Source organism: Dermacentor andersoni, chromosome 1 (genome assembly GCF_023375885.2).
Source record: "Dermacentor andersoni chromosome 1, qqDerAnde1_hic_scaffold, whole genome shotgun sequence".
Lineage (NCBI taxonomy): Eukaryota > Metazoa > Arthropoda > Arachnida > Ixodida > Ixodidae > Dermacentor > Dermacentor andersoni.
Genome location: NC_092814.1, coordinates 290202787 through 290220145, shown reverse-complemented (window position 1 = coordinate 290220145; position 17359 = coordinate 290202787). Strand labels below are relative to the sequence as shown.

Genomic DNA, 17359 nt, shown 5'->3' with positions numbered 1-17359 from the left:
AAACTTTGCAAACAAGTCATTTCTGCTTGGCAAATATGGGCACTAACATAAAGATACAAATAAAAGGACCCTTCTTTCATAAAACACCAGCAGTAGCAGCAACAGCAGTAGCAATATTACAAATTCACCACATAACACACCCAGGTTTTGTAAGCCTAGTAGGATTTACTATATAAATGTTGCAGCAAATTCATGCTTTTAACTATTTACAACCGTGAAAGTAAAGATTACGTAAAAAATAATACATTATATAGAGGCTTAGATTGTGAGCTAATGTGTTTTCTACTTACAGCCAAATTCACATTAAATTTGTTCCGTTTCAGCGCTTCTAAAGCGCTGTGTCTGTTCGCTTGTGCATGCGGCCGCTTTACAGCTACGAAAATATCTGTGCTGCCACATTGCCTGCCACTGCCATACAGCGTTGTAGCCCTTTCATTATTCGCGGTAATATACCTAAAGCGCTAGTAAATCTTCAGAATACACAAGCTGTCTTTTCGATGACCTGTCCTCGACCGCGAAAGTCACACTGTTGCTCGTATTGTATCTACACTTCAAGTTACGCAGTACTGGATATTCTACGGATGTTTCGATGCGACAGGCCACTCGTCACTAAAGTCGTTAAGAACTGTGTTTCTCCTGGCAGTAGAGCTTTGCTGTAACTTCAAATGCTCTCCTGAGGCTTCCGTCTGCCAGCAATTTTTTCGCACACATACGCGCACGCATGCCTAAGAAACATCTGGGAACTGTCAAGAGAAACGTGACGCAAAATGTAGCCATACCGGAAGGGCCGAGTACGCGCCGTCTGTAAACTCGAAACAAAAGCTGATATGCTTACCTGAGAACTTAAGAGAAATATGGCACAGGTCACTCCCCTCGGGTGGTATTTTGTATGCATCTGGTCGTCTCTGTGCGTTGCGATCTCCCATATCACAATGAAAGACGCAGTGCAAACCGCAACACTTCGGGTGCTTCTAACGGTCCGGCGAGCTGCACTTGCTCGATGTCGGCAAAGACGACATCGGCGACACGCTGCTGCTGGCGGCGGTCCCCCTCGTCGCAATCACACAGCACGGAAAGAAGTTGCCACCGTAACTTGCCGCAACGCCTGGTAGCAGTCGCGCCTAACGCAGCGCTTTCAGAACCACTCAACAACAACGCACTCGCCCATGGTGAAACGCAACTGATAAATGGCGTCATGCTATTGACGGCTTCGGCTTTGGATAATTTTTTACGCGCACAACTGCGCAATACCCTAGTTTCGTTTTTGTTTCCTTGCGTTGAAATACAGACTGTTTTGCTCACTGATAATTTTGAGTCACGTAAGTAATGTTCACGAATGAAACAGACATGAATTTAACATGCGTCTTGGAATAGCCGCTACGTTCACTTCGCAGAAGCAAAATTTGCTCGTCCGAGTCTGGTTGCGTTTGAAATATATATCGTTGCGCTGTCGAAGCGCGCTCGAAGTGTGAAGACGCGCGTAATTGTCCTTAATTTGCTTAGCTATAACGGTGCGGCTGCCCTTGATTTCTGTCGAGTGCAGTTTGCTCTGATGTAAGGTAGAACTACAAAGCCGCCCATGTTGCTGAATAATCTAGCGCACCTGAAGCTGCCAGAACTCCGGTATTTCCTCCAGAAGTTCTTGCGAATGTGTGCCGCTGTCAGCAAATTCGAGCGTAGTCGTTTGGCGGAGATTCAGCAACACAGTTTCTAGAAATATCGTTCACCGCTCTATCACGAAATGGAGAAGCAGCGTGGTTGCTCCTTAGTAAAATTTTGTAGTTATTGCGAATTTTGCTATTTATTTATTTATTTTATTGAGTACCTGCATCGCCTTAGAAGGCATTACAGCAGGGGGGTACATATATATCTACATCAATTGACACTCATTTCAACGCACAAAGCACGGTAAAACGTTTCATTACATTGTATACCAACAATATTTGACGGGAGCGCATTCCACTCCCTCGCGGTCCTATAAAAAAATTCATAACGCAAGGTGTCACCTTTAAAAGGAAATTCATGGAGTTTGAAGGCATGGTCTCTTCTACGGGAAATGTACGATGGTAATTTAATATATTCGTTCCTGTCAATGCCTATTTTAGAATAGTAAATGTGAAAAAATTTGAGTCTGAGGCACTTTCTTCGTTCCTTTAGATCTTGCCAATGAAGTCTGCGCTTGCCTTCGGTAATACTGAGGTTTCTGTCCTAATTACCAATAACGAATCGAACCGCCCTATTCTGAATTTTTTCACGTAAATCGACTAACTGACACGTATAAGGATCCGAGCAGATACAAGCGTACTCAAGTACCGAACGTATGTGAGTAAAATACAGCTGTTCTTTCAATTTACTGGTTGATTGGCCAAAATTTCGACGGGGGAAGCCCTACTTTCGTGCAGCCTTCTTTCTTACCTGCTGTGCATGCCTGTTCCACTTTAAATCTGAAGTAAACCAAACTCCCAAGTATTTACATTCCGTAACCCTGCTTAGAGTAACGCTATTTAATTTGTACTCTTATGTCTTTTATGAATGTTTCCTTGTAAAGGTGATGTTTAAACATTTTGAAACCTTAAGTGACATTTCCCATTTCGCACACCAAGTTAAAAGTTTATCTAAATCACTCTGAAGTGCATAAAAATCAGAATCACTATCAATAACCCTATATACTACGCAGTCGTCTGCAAACATCCTGAAAAATGACGTAATACCACTAGTGATATCATTTATATATAATAAAAGCAAGCAATTATAGCAATTATATAGCAATTATATAGACAAGACCGTCGAAATATATCTGTCGGTGTTGCCGTGAGTATAAATTCAAGTGCGACAAGATCCTATCCTGCGCCGTTGGCTGTGTGCGTTAAAGGAAGTGTTCGAGGGTGAGCTGAGATGTATAGTGTCTGGATGGGTGCCCCAAGTGTCTATAGGTGGTCACGTGATGAAATTCGCGCAAGACGGGGAAGGGAGGAGCTGGTTTAGCACGCTTCTCTGGCCGTTGCTCTAGCCCGGTCTGGAGCCACTATCACTCTGTCTTGGAGACACTTTCCGATGGGTGCAAAGCTGGGGGGCGTTTATATAGCGCCATTTCAAGTTTCGGAGACGCTTTAAAGGAAGAGGCAGCAGAAGCGTTCTGTCCGCTCTGTTTGCGCCCTTCATCACGCCGACGCTGTCACAGCGAGTGTTCGCGGTCATTGAGTGAGATCTGTTCATGTTTGCACGTGCGTGCGTGACCCCGTACTTGCTAATTTAAGGAGTAATCGAATGTTTACTGCAGTTTATTCCACCGATGAAACTACGAACCTTGGTTCGCGCAGTTGTTCGTGCAGTGGTTCATGCAGGATTGGGGGGAAACTGCTACATTTTTGTTTTTATATTTCTAGGGGGTTCAAAAGCAGTGCTGCGTACGCTAATGTTTCTTTCTGGTCGCGGAACGCAACGCACTGCGGTAGGCCAGTGGCTTTGGTGTTGCGCTGCTGAGCTCGAGGTCACGGGTCCAATCACAACCGCGGCAGTTGCATCCCAATGAGGGCAGAATGCGAAAACGCGCGTATACTGTGCATTCCGTGCACGTTAAATAACCCGAGCTGCTGAAAATGAATCTGCAGCTTTCTATTACCATGGGCCTCATAACAGGATCTTGATTTTGGAACTTAAATCCTCAAAATTTAATTTTACGTAGCAGAATTATATTCACAATTGACACTGTTGAGTGCGCCTACTGAACTTGTTATCTCGTTGCTGTGCTCTCTTTAGTAGCCAATACTTTTTTTTTAGATTGACTTATGGTCATAATCCAGTGTGACAAATCCGGGTCTTCCTTAGCATAGGAAACCAGTTATCGCTTAAGCGTGTGAGATATTAACAAACATGGTCGAGGAAAGTCGATATTTATAGTTCGATGCAATCGCAAAACATGAAAAGGACGAAAGAATGATGCACCTCATTACAACCAGGACAGGAACCCGAGGGCGTGCCTAAAAGAGAAGATGCTATCTGGTATTTCTTCTCCTGCATTATAATCTTTCTCTCGCCAGACTCATCCCGCATATCAGAGTCGCGATCTTCCACGACGACTCTTCGCGTGCTATTGAGAGTCAAATGACCCATACACAAATGTTGACTCTTCTTTTGTGACTTTACTCGCGCAAAAATGAGTCTTCGGAATAAAAAAGAGAGTCAAGTTGCCGTGACTCACTTTTTACTCTCTTTTTCTTAGAGTGCACTAGTTGGTTTAGTACAGCAAAAATATTTCAACGGAATATTTACTCGTATCACAGCATTGTGAATAAAATTTTCGAAAATTTGTTTTTTCACAATTTGGTTTCCTAGTTTTAGTGTTTGTCCCCCCCTCACCTAGTCGGGCTTCAATTGTGCGCCACTAACTGATATATCCGGCAATCGGTTTTGGCATGCTTTTCGTTGTACACTTTGCGACCTATTTAGGTGGACCTTCAACAGGATCTCGCGACAGCACAACGGAAGAGCATGCACGCTACATTGAACGTTGCGGTTACGTTCTACGCACGCGCGCTTTCGATACGTAACTGCCTTGCCAACGCAAAGCCCTGCGTACGCCCGACTAAAGCTGTTTAATAATAACGTCACTGAACATTTGCGCGTCTGGATTGCTGCGCGATCAATCCCGTTTCTAAAGACTGAAGCCGGCATGCCAGTCGTACAAAGCGCCGACGACAGCGACGACAGTGCTTGCATTCCCGTCTTTAGCTTCTGCCTATCTCCTATTATTTGGGACCGTGGTGGATTTCGATCGTCATAACGAAGGTGCTGACATACGCTGAGCACAGTGTCCGCTCGATTTTCTTTCGTTTTTGTTTTGTTTTGTTTCTTTTGAGATGACAATGCAGGCTTTATTTTTTAGAAAGGCAGTTGATTGCGCTATTGTGAACACGTGCAAGGATGGAGTGACGCCATTTTTCTAACTATATCTCGGGCTCTGATCAGAAATATCCTGAAAAAAATTATATTAGATGTTTCTGAGCACATTCTAAAACTTGGAAAATACGACTTGTGTGTTTTAAAGAATATTTAAAAGTTAGCCTAATTAAACGTAACAAAAAGGATAAGTGATCGTACTCCAAAAGATAGTCTTAGTAAATGGAGACTATTGCGAACAGCATGCCGTTTGTCTCATTAGACAAATGTGTAGCACTCCACTGTTGCCGTCTGGTTCAAATCCCGTAAAAGCACCCATACATGCAATACACTGCGTTAGAACTTCTGCAATATTTGTATGTTGTTACATTCAGTAATATGGATTTCACCACTTACAACTGGGTATTCACAAGTGTGCACTGCCTGCTACAGCGGCTCCCAATAGCACTGCGCAAAGGCTGCTAGTAGCACTGCCTGGGCATTTTTCGAACTAGTGGCGTGAACAGCGCGGAAATTTCGCAGACTTTATTATTGAGGATAAATGGTAATAAGGAAAAAAACTATTTTTGTAGCAGACAGCACGAAGCACCCACAGAGTGACTATTTAAGAATCGAAGACTTGTGCCCTTTACCTGTTTCTAGACTTGCGCAGTTTATTGCTTGGGAGTCAAGCTTCTATTACCACATTGAACACATGGCAATTGTCGGTTCAAATTATAGCGCTACCTAATTGTTCTAATCTAATGACGAATGTAGTGTGGTGCATTTCTTCTTAAGGTCAATTCGCTTATACGTATAGACACACGGCTTTTCGAATGACGAAGGCTTCAAGTATATAAAAGACACGACCCAGGTGTATGAAATAGTCTGAGGCGCATGAGTACTTGCGCGTCGTATAGAAACATTCAAAAGAACATAAGCACACACCCTCTGCCATGCCTCTCCCCCCCTCCCCCGCCTCACAACGCACGTGCAATGACAAACTAGTTTCTGAAAAAATACTGTAACCTAGGGGTTCAATATTAGTAATAACCATATGGTGCCAAAAGTCACTCGACGAAATGAAATTATGAAGGAAATTCCCCCTCTCTCTCTCACTCTCTTTATTTTTGATTGGACAAAGAGTTAAAAATGTGGAAGTTCGGGATGTTGTGGGTTCAGCTACAAGCGCCGGCAGTGTTACCAGGAAAAAGACCTAAAATCAAATGGATCTCGGACCACTGAAAAAAAAAAAAAAACGCTGGCAGGAAAAAAAGAAACAGTTGCAAGAACTGCTAAGTAAACTGGCACAAATACAAATAAGAAATGGATGCAATGAATACTAACTCATGTCTTATGGAAAGTAACGCAAGAATACAGTTTAAAAACTTGGTACTATCAGGCGATGAAAGGGACTATAATTGAATAAAAGACATATAATAGCTTACTCAACTCAAATATCATTAATGAAAACGCAGCTCGTAAAAGCTAATATAATTAGCTCCGTTCTGACAGCGTGTAAGACTATTAAGTTGTGTAGTTTATGTTTTAATATTACTGATATGAAGCGGCTGCGCGAGACGCCCATGAGGAACGGGACTTCGCCTTCCCGACGGGCAAGCTAGGAGCGAGCAGTACCGGGGCTTGACAAGAACGCAAGAACGCTTGCTTGATGCTCGCCCAATGGAACAATGGTGAGGCTTAACCAACACGTCACTCATAGGCGTCTACTAAAGGAGTGACAGTTGCAATATTTGGGTAGTTTAGCTCGGTTTTTCTTTCCATTTCTCATGTGTAGGGTAGCCAATTGTGCGCGACCACAATTAACCTACCTGCAGCTTTTATTTTTACTTCACTGGATAAGACTGGCCGGAGGTCATTGCACCACCGAAGTTACTAGAGTCAACATTTTCTATGTTCGGTACTGGTTGTGAATAAGAGAATGCCGCCTTTTTCCTATGTACAATCTAATTGCCCAGAAGCTGTACGATGTTCAATAAAAGAAATTGACCTAAGATGTTTTTTTTCTGTACCAGAGTTACCATAGCAAAAAAAAAAAAAATATACGGTGGTCTAATAACTGTGAGCATAGGTTGAGATTTTAAAGAGTGTTTCATGTGAATAGACACATTTTAATATTAGGGGAATTAGAACAACGTGGTGCTAAAGGGCTACGCTAGGTTGAGCACAAAGTTTCGAAAACAAATCACTATCGGTTTGGAGAACTCCTTTCATCTTGCTCAATGCTATAAATAATAATTATTATTAAAACAGAAAACAATAGCTACATATATTTGAAGTTGGTGAAGCTGCTCGCAATTTATTCTAAAAAGCGCAGACGCACACAGTAAGGCCGGTACCACTGCCGCAAATCTTCCAGCGGTGATCGAGCAAGGAAGTTTCATTCTACACCCCGTACTACGGCAAGATGCGATGCCATGTACGAACCACAATATCCGTGACTGGACATCCGGTATATCGCGGTAATGGCAAGATAATGGTGGAAAGCCAAGACAGATAAGTTTAGGAAGAGCGTTAACCGCTGGCCTTAGCTTTCACGGCGTGTGGCAGCAGTCCAGAGCTGGCACACAGGCCACGTATTTAAGAGAAAAGGTCCGCACTTCCGCGAGGACGCAAACCCGCATATTAAGTTGCGCGTTCCTTGCGTTCGCCTAAGGGCCAGAGTCGTATCACGTAGTAGTTGCTGATTTCATTTGTCAGGACACTTAGAATTAAGTTGTAGGGTTTGACATACCGAAGCTTGAAAGTGGTACATTATAGATCGGGGTCTGTGAATAGAGATATTTGAGACCGAATCCAATACGAATCGAATAGTGCCAGAAGCGAATCTAATGGAATAGTTTTCAAATAATGAACAACCGTTGCCGCAATAATTATAACATGATCTTTGCATCGTCTTATTCTTCAAGTTAGCACGGTTTCTGTCGTTACATAGCACAATATGAACCTTTGTTAATAAAAGCACAACTGGAGCATCAGGAGCAAATAAATAATTCCTTGGCATGCACAGTGCTCTTCAGACAGTGCGAATGATCGCTCTATAGCCTGTAAGGTATGGCTATCTAAGCGACGTAGCCTGCTCTATCACGCAAGTTCTCATGTTTTATGTCTATATTATGCTCGTGGGGGTGAACATTTAAGATACTTGTGCTCCAGTTTTATGTTTAATTCGAGGCAGTTGATGTTTTCAAATAATCGAACAGCATTCGAAAAATAGTCGCATTTACGTATAGTGACTATTCCATTCGAAGACCGAATCAAATAGGACACGATTCGATTTGTTATTCGCAAGTTTCGAATATTAGTACACCCTTAATTATAATATCATGAACCCTGTAGCCGAGGGCTCTGATTGAATGTCTCAGTATTTGCAGTTTTTAAAGGGCCCCTCACCAAGCCTCATAACAAAATGTGGTTATACGCTGGAATTTGTACCTTAGTTTGCAAGTTAGCGCTTTGTGCGCTTCGTGTGTGCACACGCCTCTTCTTATGTGGTTTGTTTTTCATTGCGATATCATTAGTAAGTTGGACTAAAGTGCTTGGATGTAAAAACACCCCGTCAACACACCAGTAAAAGCAGGAAGCTAGGCCTAAGTCTCGTTTTTCAGATAAGTTCGCAGGCAGTGTCTTATGCTAGTGATCATGGTTGAGGCTTTGGATGAAGCTAAAGGCCTACCAACCCGGCATCTCGAGACGAAGGAGTTCCTAGGTACGAGTTTCTGATATGAGAGTAAAATCACCGCGAGGGCAACAATTGACTTCAGTGAACCAAGAGAACAGGTTGGCTTCAGGAAGGGATATTCTACAATGGATCATACTCAAGTTATCAATCACGTAATCAATAAATCTGCAGAGTACAGTCATCCCCTCTATATGACTTTCATAGATTATGAAAAAGGTATTTGATTCAGTAGAGATACCAGCAGTCATAGAGGCATTACGCAATCAAGGAGTGCAGGAGGCATACGTGAATATCTCTGGAAATATCTGCAAAGATTCCACAGGTACTTTGGTTTTCCACAAGAGAAGTAGAATGTTACCTATCAAGAAAGGGGTCAGGCAAGGAGGCACAATTTCTCCAGTGCTATTCAGTACATGCTTGGAAGAAGTAATCAAGCTAGTAAACTTGGAAGGCTCAGGAGTGAGGATCAACGGCGAATATCTCAGCAAACTTCGGTTTGCAGATGACATTGTCCCATTCAGCAACGCTTGGGACGAAACAACAAATGATTGAGAACTTTAACAGAGAAATTGTGAGTCGCGTTGAAGATTAATATGCAGAAGACAGAGATAATGATCAATAGCCTGGCAAGGGAAGAAGAGTTGAGGGTCACCACTCAGCCTCCAGAGTCTGTAAAGGAGTATTTTTATATAGGTCAATTACTCTCATGGTACCCTCATCATGAGCAGGAAGCTTACAGAAGAATAAAAATGGGTTGGACTGCATACGGCACGCATTGCCAGGTCCTGGCTGGGATCTCACCACTGTCATTGAAAAGAAAGGTGTATAATCACTGCATTCTTCCTGTGCTAATATACGCGGCAGAAACTTGGAGATTGACAAAGAAGCTCGAGAACACGTTAAGGACAGTGCAAGGAGTTATGGAATCGAAAATGTTAGGAGTAACGCTATGAAGCAAAAAGAGAGCGGTGTTGATGAGACAGCAAACCGGGAAGCCGATATTCTAAATGACATTAGGGGGGTAAATGGAGCTGCGCAGGCAATGTAATGCGTAGGATGGATAACCGGTGGACCATTAGAGAATGCGTTCCAAGAAAAGGGAAGCAGAGTCGAGGATGGTAGAAAACTAGAGGGGTGGGGGTGAGGTGATGAAATTTGGAAATTTGTGGGCACAGGTTGGCATCAGTTGGCGCAGGACAACGGTAATTTCAGATCGCAGGGAGTGGCTTTCATCCTGCTGTGGACGTAAAGATAGGCTGATTATGATGATGATGATGATGGTGGTGGTGGTGTTAATTATGATGAGTCCCTCTGGTATCCGACTCAACACACGAAGTCCACAGTTGCGTTCTGAAGAACCATGTGCGCACAGTATTCGGTCCGTGCAGCTTGTTCTGCCAGAGCCGATTCATACCTGTTTTAGAGGCCGATAATAACGTAAGAGAAGCAACTTCCCTCCATCGACTTCGCAACGTGTTGCGCTGAACACGACGTAAACCAGAAATGCTTTGTTCTTCTTACCAATTTGGTCACGAGATAAAAATAACAATATTTATACGAGTACCCATGTAGAGACTACTGCTAGAGTTCATTACACCCGCTGTGGTGGCTTAGTATATAACGACGTTGCGCTGCTAAACACGAAATCATGCTTTAAATTTACAGCCGGAGCAGGTGCATTTAGATGGGGGCGAAATGCAAACACTTGTTTACTCTGCATTTAGTGTACGCTAAAGGAGCTCGGGTGGTCAAAAATATTTTGGAGTCCCCCACTATCGTGTGTTCCATAATCAAATATTGGATCTGGCTCGTAAAACACCAGAATTTTATTAAATAAATGTAAAGTGCATCATAATTGCAACCTTGTGGGTACTGTATATCGTTGAGATAGTTCGCAACAATAAAGAATCGATTCCTGGCGTCCTATTATATTGCCATTGATCAGTGTGGACTGAATTGTGGCCGGAACAGACAGCCGTGAAGTCAGCTGCGTCCATTTACTCAAACTCAGCTTTTAACATCCCCAGTAGTATATGTATAATTGATACTTGTAGGCTCAGGGCACATGCCATTTTTATCAGTAATTTTTCATACTAACATTTCACTATGTAATTTCACATAATGCTGGCATGGATGAGAAAACCCGGAACTATCCAAGGTGGGACGACAGATTATTTGACAACTAGTTGCAATCTTGCGTACTTCCAAGATGGCACTTATACGAAACTCCCTACCATGCTGTGCTGCCCGCTCCTTATTATAAGTCGACACAAATGCATGAATAGAATTCGAGGTAGAATCAAACATTGGTTGAATGATTGCACTTACTACAGCCGGAATGTTGGCTTTGACGTCTTGTTTTTATGTTATGCACTAATTACGTGCCACATATAATGTTAGTAACAGCACCTGCTTTACAAAGGTAATTAATTGACGATACTTAATTCAAAGGCGCCCAACATCCCTTTTCAGGGTGCTCCCAAAAGCTGCGTACTGCTCCGATCCGGTAGGCAGTCAGGTTTTCCTTTGCCTTAATGCAGACACGTCGGCACCATGACGGTGACGAGTAGTCCGCCTATCTGGCTAAGACTAATAAATAGTGGTCAGATAGTTTCTTATCCTGAGAGCTTTTGTGACAAAAGCTTTTCTATATATTTTATAGAGAGCCTGTGCACATTTTTCTGTCATTTCATAATGACAATGTATAGCCTGCTGTAAGTATTAGGACATTAGACTTTTTGTTGAATAATGTCTAAGACATGCTACAAAGAACCCGTATGAATGTCTTTGGGCCATGGATGAAGCAAAATTAACATCTTGTTGAGAAGTTTCACTAGTAGAAATTCTCTATCAATTAGGATGTAGTGCCAAAAGGAAGCTCTCAAACATGGCAAAGCAGTCTGTTTGAGGAATATAAGCAATTCCCTTTTATAGTGGCTTCATTTATAAAAGAAAATAGTTGGTTGGGCCCACATGGTCGTGAATGTAACGCCTGGTTCTACCGTATTTAGTACCAATCCCTTCTAAAAAATATCGGATTCCTCCTTTTTTCTGTTGAAATTGCAAAAGTAGTTTAGTTGGGTAATCATTCGCTAACGTATGCCTCTCTATATGGGGGGATCCTTTCTACGTTTTATGAATTTTTTAAAAATAACTGTGAAATGGATACCATAATTCTAGTCTTTGAGCTGCAATGTTCAGAGAGGCAGATATTACTAGCTCGAAAAATATAAACGCATACTCAACTAAATTACAATACTACACTAATTAAGTTTTTAAATAATTACCTTACAGGCACATACTGCAATTGTAGCCGGTGAGTTTGTCAGGCTTATCCACTTGTAATGAATTTGCAGGACGACACCAGTTTATGGTGCGCCGTCATGCCCCATCAAACTCGTCGCAGAATGCACTCTTGGTCCACTCACTTTTTTAACAACCAGTTCTTTTATGCATTGAAACAGAGGAATAACAGAATGCCCATGTCTTTCCTTCCACCATTTGAGAAATACCATATCGAAATCGGTATCACCCTAGAAATTATCTTTCAATTTGATTCGTCTTTCAAGTTCACTGACTACAATTCGTAAACTGCAATATGTGCCATACAGTAATTACTCAAAAAGTTAATTCCCCAATGTTCGTTAAAGATGTGTTTCGATGTCTCGTGCTGGTAATTTCCGCCGTTGTGAATAATCCAGCTCAACGACTAGAATTATGCTATCTGCCACAGGCGATTTTTAAAAACGATGGTGTAACTGGACACATTATGTGTGTTCTTTTACACTAGTGATTCGATTTTGTGCGTTGCTGACCATTAGTTTTCTAGAAAACCAAGTGAGGCTTAGAAACATAATGTTGTGCCATTATGCCGCGAAAAAGTTACAAAATTTATTATCGGCTGTATCAAACAACATGCTCTATTGCTTTACACCTGCAAGTAAAATAAGCCTTGTTGCGCAGCCGCCGTATCGCTGTCGACTAGGGCATTCTCCTTATAGGCATCCGTCAAGAGTAGGCAGCCTATGCTAAACGCGAAAACAACGCTATTTTTCTTAATGTTAATGCTAACTCCTCCCTAATCTGCTCTCCTCCCTGATAGGTTTATTAATGTTCTATATGACCCAAGATGTTTGTATTTAAAGAGAAACTACATGGGGGGTGTATTGTAAGGTAATTTGTTTTTATTTCATTTATAAAGTCGTATAAATTTCTTACCGTCTTTCCGACGCTGGAGCACGCATCGACAGAACAAAGACCCACATAGTAAATGTATTGACTAAACAGTGGGCTCAATTTCTCATATTCCAAGCAGGAAGCTTTCCAAGTAGCCGAGGTAACCTGTTCGGTTTCTTATAAAGTATTTCTCCGTAAAGAAACCGAAACTTCACACCGTTCGCCCTGAAGTAAAGAAGTTCTATTCCCATAGATCGATGTAGTAGGTTCGGGGAAGGCGTCATACGTACACATCATTGATACTTATGCTGTAGTTTTCTGGTTATCTTGCGATATCTGCAAGCTTTCATCGTTGCGTCGAGTTCATTATTTATCTTGTTTACTGCGAAACGTCCTCAGATGGGGAATGCAGCCTGAATTCCTCGTGCAAGCATGCTAACCTTCGCATAGTAGGTGAAAAAGACAGTTTGCATTGTAATCATGAGCGGGAAGATTGTTTTATAATTCCAATTTAATGAACATATATGTGCCCAATGTTCGATTTTAGGTAATAAATAGCTTAAGGCATTTATTGCCGAAAGGCTTTACAAAAATCACGAGAATATGCCCATTGAGAACTCCGTCGAAGCGAAAAAAATAAACGCTTAGTTTGTGCAGTTAGGGCAAGTGGTTCAGGCTGACAAGGTTACATCGGTTATTTTTTCTGACCTTGTCGCAGTTTCAGTCTGTAATACATGTCTAACAGAAGTGGCTGTGACTACTCGGTATTTCGTTTGAAAGACCGCACGTGCCCGGAGATCACTCACTCCTCATCTCCTTTGCTTGCCGAGCCCTCTCTTCGAAGCTCCACTGTTCCGAAGACACTTGCACGTAGCGTTCCGACCTCGACATTTCTTAGAAGAGGTCCACAACTGCGAGCCACTCGCGATAGACGCAACCGCCGCTCCACGCCTATTCTTCTGATTCCCGGAGTCCTACGCGTCTTTCTGTGTATACATCCCGTAGCAACTTTTTCTCTCGCTTCTTTTTTTTTATTTTCTCTTCTCCCATCAGCGAGCTGCCTCATCGAGCCACGGCGACGCACCACCGACCGCGCACAAACGGAGGCAACAAAGCCGCGCGCGCGTGCTGCCGGCGAGCCGGACCGGACGACGAATTCGATAGCAAAGAAAAAGCAAGCCTACACGCGCACGAGCAACATCCCAACTCCTCGCGGCCGCGACTTCACCTCCTCTCGGTTGCCCTCCCCCTGCGCCTTCCCTTTTGCCCCTCGCCCATCTCCGGTCATGATCGTCACCGGTTTTCTCCGCTGCCGGCGGAGACGAAGCCGGGCTGCGCGTTTTGCCTTGTCTGGCCTTCCTTTGCCACGTACCTGGCAAGGAGCGCCTCGTCGGGCCTCCAACGAAGGGCGTGCGCTGTATCTTTCCCCTGCGGTCTCCTAACCCTTCCCCTCTTTGTGTTCCGGTGGATGTGTCGTTAGGACGATGCAAGAGCGTAGTCTAGGGGGCAGAACCACCACGGCGGCCAAAGCAGGTGGACCGGCTGGCGACGAGGGCGAGGGTGTGGACCGGATGAAAGGGAAGCCGATCTAAACGTACACAAATAAAATGCCGCCGCTGGCTCTCAAGTGGGAATGGCCCAGCCAATAGGTCAACGTTTGGGGGGCTATAAAAGTTGCCCCTGAGTATTCCGGAGAGTCAACCTTGGTCAGCGCGCCCCAAGAGAGCCAGTCACACACCGTGCCCTCCAGAAAAGATGGGTCGCAAGTTGGTGAGTTGTGTTCTGCCACGACCGTTTGTATTCTTAGTTTATTCACCCGATTGGCACTATTCAAATAGTCAGAAAGTGAAGAGAATCGTGTACCTTTATGTCACGATTCCCGAGCTTTCTGTCCCTGAAAGTCTAGTGTTTGTTGCTTTAGGTCTTTCAAGAAATTATGGGTCGTTATTAACGTACTGGTTATCTGGAGGTTCTGCCCACGTACCGCGTACATGGCTTGAAGATTTGTGACAACTAATGCAGGAGTAGCCATGCAACAAAGATTTTTCATTTTAATTGCGTACCAAATAAGGTGCATTCTTAGATTATTTTTCTCTTTCTACTCTTCATTAGGGGATGTGCTGACAGAAAATAAATATTGTTTTTATCGCTGCACAATGATTGCGGCAATGTCACCGCTCAAAGCTGGAAAATAGTAAGAAATTGGAAAACTTCTGCCCCACTGTCAAAATAGCTAGCAGTAATGCGCTAAATACCAACACATATGCACATGGCTATGAGCTTACTTCCTTTGCACATGCCCATCTTTGCAGTTAATTGGCGAGATGCCTTTGTGCCAGCCAGGTAATTTGAGACGACATTGCACGATGACAATGATAGAATAACTTGGTCTTGTGACACAACCGCTTTCAGTGTCAAGACTGTGCAGTGAAGCGTTCAGTTAGAGTACCGTCCGGCAAATCTTCGCTTCTAAAAGTTTGTCTGGGTTAACTGAAGTAGTATCCCTTTGTAAGGCAGCCTTCCACAGATATTATCAACACAACTACGCTCTGTCTCAATTTTTTTCTTTGCCTATTCACAATACAACGCGAGTGCACTTCGTCGTGTAAGCTATTTCGGAAATGTCATGTCACTGCTGTAGCGACTTGTGTTCTTTACTCTTTACTTCTTCCCTGCAAACTACTAGTTTGCGCTAGCCGTCCTTGTGGCCGTAGCCACTTTGGCACATGCCGAAGACAAGCCTGTTACCGAAGAGAAACCGGCAACCAAGCAGGAACCTGCTACTGGAGAGAAGAAGGACGAGGTGGACAGCCGCATTGGTTTCGGCACTGGCTTTGGCCACGTAGCCGGTGCCAACGGCTATGGATTCAACCGCGGCGTGTCTGGCTTCAACCAGGGTAGTGGAGGCTTCGGTAGCGCGAATGCCTATAACAACGTCCAAGGCTTCAGGAACCGCGACGGCTACCGCACCAACCACGGGTTCGATCAGACCACCTACAACCGATACGGCTCCGGCTATGGAGGATTCAACACTGGCTTTAACCGTGGTGCTGGCGGCTTCTACAATCAACACGGACTGCAGGGAGGTTACCTCGGCTGAAGAAAGAGGAGCGCCATTCCAGTAAGTCTTGGTCGTATATAATCAAGCGGATTGCACTAGAGACCAATTAGCCAGCCAGATAGATTCGTATTACTACATGAAAGAAATAGCTAAGAAAAGAGACTCGGAATAGTCGAGAGTATAGTCAGACACAACTGTCTGTAAGCTGGCCTTCGCCCATATTTCTCTTTTTTTTTTCACGCTATTTCCTTGGCCATTCCGGTACTGTACCAAAGAATACAATTCAATGCGCATGTGTGGGTTTATATTATTTCGCAGAAGAATTCACAGATCTTTCGTTTGTGGCAGACACAGTTTTTTTGAGGACTCAGTTTACCTTCAGATATATTGCTTGCGCATGTAGCTGAGTAATCTTTTTTCCATATACGTATCGCGCCCGGACACTACTAAAGGTACGGCTAGATTGTTAAAGTGAAAATAACAGGTATTGACATTGTGTGTAGACCAAGAGTATTTTTCCTGGATTACCCCGTTAGGACGTTCTCGTACGTAGAAAAACGGTTAAATTTTTACTTTCCCTTAGTACGAGTATCACACCAATGGCTAGCCTCTTGTAAAAGTAGAACGTTCCCAAAGCAACCCGGCAGTATCGAGAACTTCTTAATTTGGTAGGACACTTTTTCCGATAAAATAAGCTAAGATTGTCATACGAAGAAAAGCACCACAAGGATACTCAGTGCTTCTGAAATCGTAGCGGAATACAAATGTATTTTTTCTTTCTTTTTATTCCATGCTTGGCTCCGGATCACTGCAGTCTAATCCAGCGCAAAGTATTTAACAAACTTGCACCTATAATATCATAGTTTTTACATTATCTACGTTCTAATAAAATCGGCAAAAGAAGTGAAGCCTTTCCACCAAACTAACTTGTTTACAGAAATCAACCTCTACCCGGCTGCATCGTTCTCGATATCGTTGTGCAATAATAATATCTCAGTTCTTTCTGTTCTCTCCTTCCAGGCTACAACCGTAACTGCCAAAAAAGGTTCTTCTGGGAACCAACCCTGACCAAATTGTTTCAAGTCGACAACAGCTTCGCAGACCACTCTACAGACGCATGATGCTGACGTCAAACAAAGTGCAGTTTAATAAAAAAAGCTAATTTATTTTTTAAAATGTCGCGTCTTGTCATATCTTTTTTTATTATTTGAAAAATAATGACAAGAATTCAACTAACAAAGTACCGAAACAATACGCGAGCAGTGACACCTGCAGAGAATTCCCCCTAAATTGGTAGGTAACCCTAATCTTTGACCTAGGTGTCATTTAGTGGCACTCGGACTTTGGCGTTGGTGTTCTTTAGCTTAATTTTAGGCGAAGGCGACGCAGGAACCGCACTCGGAGGCAACTGTTTTCTATTAATTAGTCGGTTGAACATCATGCCACCTTCTTGTGTGTGACGTTATTAGTGACGTCATTACTTCTGCTTTCTAATTCCGGGTTTCCAGGAATTTCGCCAAAGTCGTGCTCCCCAGGTGGCG

General features: G+C 43.2%; 1 protein-coding gene across 1 annotated transcript; it reads left to right on the top strand.

Annotated features, from left to right (window-relative positions):
- The first annotated feature begins 14291 nt into the window (after positions 1 to 14291).
- LOC126548559 (uncharacterized) lies at positions 14292 to 16994 on the top strand. Its single transcript, XM_050196784.3, has 3 exons — positions 14292 to 14527; positions 15444 to 15878; positions 16839 to 16994. Exons 1-2 carry the CDS (start codon positions 14513 to 14515, stop codon positions 15855 to 15857), a joined length of 429 nt encoding a protein of 142 aa, XP_050052741.1. The 5' UTR covers positions 14292 to 14512; the 3' UTR covers positions 15858 to 15878; positions 16839 to 16994.
- Positions 16995 to 17359: the final 365 nt, after the last annotated feature.